The sequence below is a fragment of the Oryzias melastigma genome, linkage group LG23 (assembly GCF_002922805.2).
Source record: "Oryzias melastigma strain HK-1 linkage group LG23, ASM292280v2, whole genome shotgun sequence".
In the NCBI taxonomy this organism is placed as follows: Eukaryota; Metazoa; Chordata; class Actinopteri; order Beloniformes; family Adrianichthyidae; genus Oryzias; species Oryzias melastigma.
The window spans coordinates 6208309-6212152 of NC_050534.1; the positions used below are offsets into that span (position 1 = coordinate 6208309).

The 3844-nt window shown below is 35.2% G+C and overlaps 1 protein-coding gene across 2 annotated transcripts in view; it reads left to right on the plus strand.

Moving 5' to 3' along the window:
• LOC112152641 (copine-8) overlaps window positions 1-3844 on the plus strand; it is a 118077-nt gene that overhangs the window by 37818 nt on the left and 76415 nt on the right. For both annotated transcript variants that reach the window (XM_024282343.2, XM_024282351.1), the window contains exon 3: window positions 3056-3102. In XM_024282343.2, coding sequence (XP_024138111.1) covers window positions 3056-3102 — 47 coding nt within the window. The remainder of the gene's footprint in view (window positions 1-3055; window positions 3103-3844) is intronic.

The following is a 3844-nucleotide window of genomic DNA, read 5'->3' on the forward strand; positions in this document are numbered from 1 at the left end:
ATATATATATATATATATATATATATATATATATATATATATATTGCCAACGTATATTGTGCTGACATGCAACACTTGCGAAAACCGTTGAAGAACTACAGTAATTTAAAAAATTGTGTTATTTCTTTTCTGCTGGTGACAGCTCCCTGGTTAAACAAACATTCCCACCACCCATAGCAACACACCTTCAAGAGATCTCGTGAAGTCTTTGTCAACTAGCATAAACGGCGGTTCTGGGTGTCCGCTTTCAGAAATCTCGCATTATCACACAAGTTTTTCAAACTCTACATACAAAATGCGCAGCTATGGAAAGTTAAACCAGTTGAACCACTCAGGGACTCGGATTTGGTAGTGACATCTATGTGGAAGTTTTTCTGTTCCAGCAGATTCTGAATTTTTCAAACCTTTGAATTTTCTTTCTGATATTTTGTTTTAACCCTTGATTTTCAAACATTTTCTATCTTAAATATTTCAGTTTTTTTAATTCCATCTCGATGGCCCAGAAATTCTATGGAAAACAATTCTGTGGAGAAAACTTCGCATTTTTTGTTTCGCTAGTCGAGTCTAAGAGCCCATCAGGAGCCACCCAATCAAATCATACATCTGTTTGTGCCCAGACGGAATTATATGACATATATTATATGTCATATATTAAATGAGTCTTTCAATTATCGTAATGGAGCTGTGAAAGAAAAAACTGGAGCAAGATTTGTGAGATTTTCACAACTTTGACATTTCACACCAAGACTCTAGGTACGTGGGCTAGTAATGGGTAGTCCTGGGAATACCATATGCTAAAACATGTTCTTGAATGTGTATCGCATGCCCGGTGTGAACGTAGCATAACACTGGAGATGTCTCTGGCAACGCCTTAACAACACATATTCTTTGAACATTTGTAACTCTTCCACAGTTTATGCTATCAATGTAAATTACATTGTCCAGCCTGATTTTGAGGCAAAGAGAAATGGTTTTAGATATTGACTTTGTGCCAATATACAACTGTAATGTACGTTAATAAAGTGTAGCATATCAGCAAAAATATACTTTTCTCCGCTTCAATAAAGAATGTCAACACTGGAACTTTAACTCAGAATACAACAAGATTTTCAACATCTCACAAAAGAGGTCATTTTTATATTTTTACACTGTAATTTTTCCTGCATTTGATTCCAAAATGGGTCAAATCCCATTTTCAGAAAAACACTAAGCTGGTCTGTAAAACAAGCCAAAAACAACAACAAAAAAAAAATGTAGGATCTCATCTAATCTTGTGAGAGTAAAAGAATATAAACCATATTTCCCTTTTTAGGCCACAAAATGAAAACGTACCAATTCTTTATGAGTATTTAGAAATTTTAAGCTAAAATTCATAAGAAGTTTGTCAAAAACATCTCCGATTTACTGTCATTATTCCCAGTAAGAGTCCAGTAAAGATAAAAACACTTCACCTTATAATTACCAAACGATGTAAAAGTGTCAAATGACTTTAAAAGCATTTCACTGGTCTGAGGCACTCAGGTGTTTCTTCACACTACACAACTGAGTACAGAAATCTCTAATTATAGGGAAGTTCAGGTATCTGTCCATCACTGCGGTTTAAATTTAAACGTGGTCCTTCATACTCCAGTGAGAACGATTATTCAAAGCAGTCAGTCTTACACATTTTAAGGTATGTAATTACCACTCTACAGGCCTCAATTAATGTGTTTAAAGTTAAATTTTATTGCAGTGTAATTGAAAGAGCCAGTAAAGGAACACAGTTTTTTGTAAAGTCAAGTGGCGCACACTCTTTAATTCAGATGTCTCGTTAAGTCATGTTTCTACGACCATTTTCAGGCTCTATGTACAAAATTAAACCAATCTGGGATTTAAATCTGGTAGTGTGGCATCCTTTTGAATTCACGAAAGTGCCAACCATTTAAAAAATAATCATGAAGGAGAAAGTAATAATTGTGGTTTGTGTCTGGCTGGAATGATAAGACACCAAGTCTTTCATATATCGGAATAGAGCTGGGAAAGAAAAAGCCTGGTAAAAGAGATTTGCACCAATTTGACATTTTGCACCAAACCTCTTTAGCCTTAGGTGCTAGTGCTGTGCGATATGACGATAGAAAAGTCTCTATTGTGCCATTTCTCTTCTATCGTCTGTATCGTTTATAGCCTAATTTGATCTATTACTATGCCAAATATATCATTAAATCGTCTGAACCTCGTCAGGGTGTATACAAAAAATGTATATAAGTGAAAATAAAGACAAATTAAGAAGAGATTCTTCGCAAAGAAACTCTGTCTTGTAGGTTTTCGATGTAAAGCTGCTGTACATTCTTTAATTCTCAATCACGCAATTTTTTTATACATATGTAAATTATGCTAGGAGGCTATTCCCGCACCGATGCTAACACAAGAAACCTTATGGAAAGTCCACGAAAATTTACACGAGATTACAAAAATAAGAGATAAACCGAGCTGTGGAACTGGACTGTAACAACTATCTGAGCACTCAGATTCTTGCGATCTGCTACAGACAATTCCAGTATGAATGTTCGCGACATCCAAATCGCTGATTCTCAGTCTTTAGTAAATTATCATGTAGTTAAATATTGATTTCTCTGAAATACAGAAATATGTTAGATTTTAATTTATGAACTAAAACAAAGCCGAATGATCGGCGCTACTGTGACAGGAAGTAAACAAATCTTCAAAGTAAAGTGTCAGTGAAGCTTCCTGTTTTCAAAGTAAAATGAGCGAGATTTTTTTTTTTAATAACTGAATATATACATGTTTTATATCGTGATATATATCGTTATTGTGATATAAAAAAATTCATATATTTTTTCCATATCGCCCAGCACTAGTAGGTACATATGCGAGTATCAGGTACCGTAAGACTTGTGCAAACACCATATATCACATGCCTGGTGTGTATGTAGCAAAAAGCTAATTAAAGCTGCACGCACTTATGACGTATAGGTGATGCAGGCGTTACATCCCCTTACTTACACATGCCTGTAACGATTGCTGCCAATAATTTTCACATCTTTTGTCTTCGCAGTTTGTGTTCTCTACACACAAGCCATGGGAAACAAGGAGTGGAGAGAGGTTAGTAGTGTGTGTTTATGTGGGACAAAATCAAAACATAAGGGGATATACAGACTTATAGAAGATTGCTATTTCTTGTAATGATTGAGTTTGGATGGCCTGGAATCAAAAATAAAGAAGCCCAGTGACCCTAAACCAATTTATCAGCATGTATCTCTACCTTATAGTTTAGCAGCATTACTCATGTAGAGGACATATTTATTTCCAAAAGTCCACCTGCTACCCATTGGTTCTTTTATCTCATCAAACATACTTTTTTTCCAAGAAATACACAGATACAGTGGTCTGCTTTTACTGCTTTAGAAAACCAAACTGGCACTAGTACCATCCATGTTGGGCCACCTAGATGGTACCTAGTTGATGTGTCTGTCCTGTTCTGTCAAAGATCCTCACAGTGTTTTTTTCTAAGAGCCTCATTATATAAAGTAACATTTGTGCCACCACAATTTGAATATAAGTCACAATTAAAGTTTCCAAAATTACAAAATTTACCGCTCTAGAAATATAACTTTCTATGATGTAAAAATTAAAAACATGTAAATGTTTGCTTGCAGAATCTCATCTGTGCTTTTAGATCTCTGTTTGGCTTAAAAAAAATGTAAAAAATGTCTTCACTACTCACTACTAGGGCTGCCACAATTAGTCGACCAATTGACTATTAAATAGTCAACGAATAATATTACCGTATTTTTCGGAGTATTAGTTGCCGTTTTTCATAGTTTTAACGGGGGGGGGGGGGCGT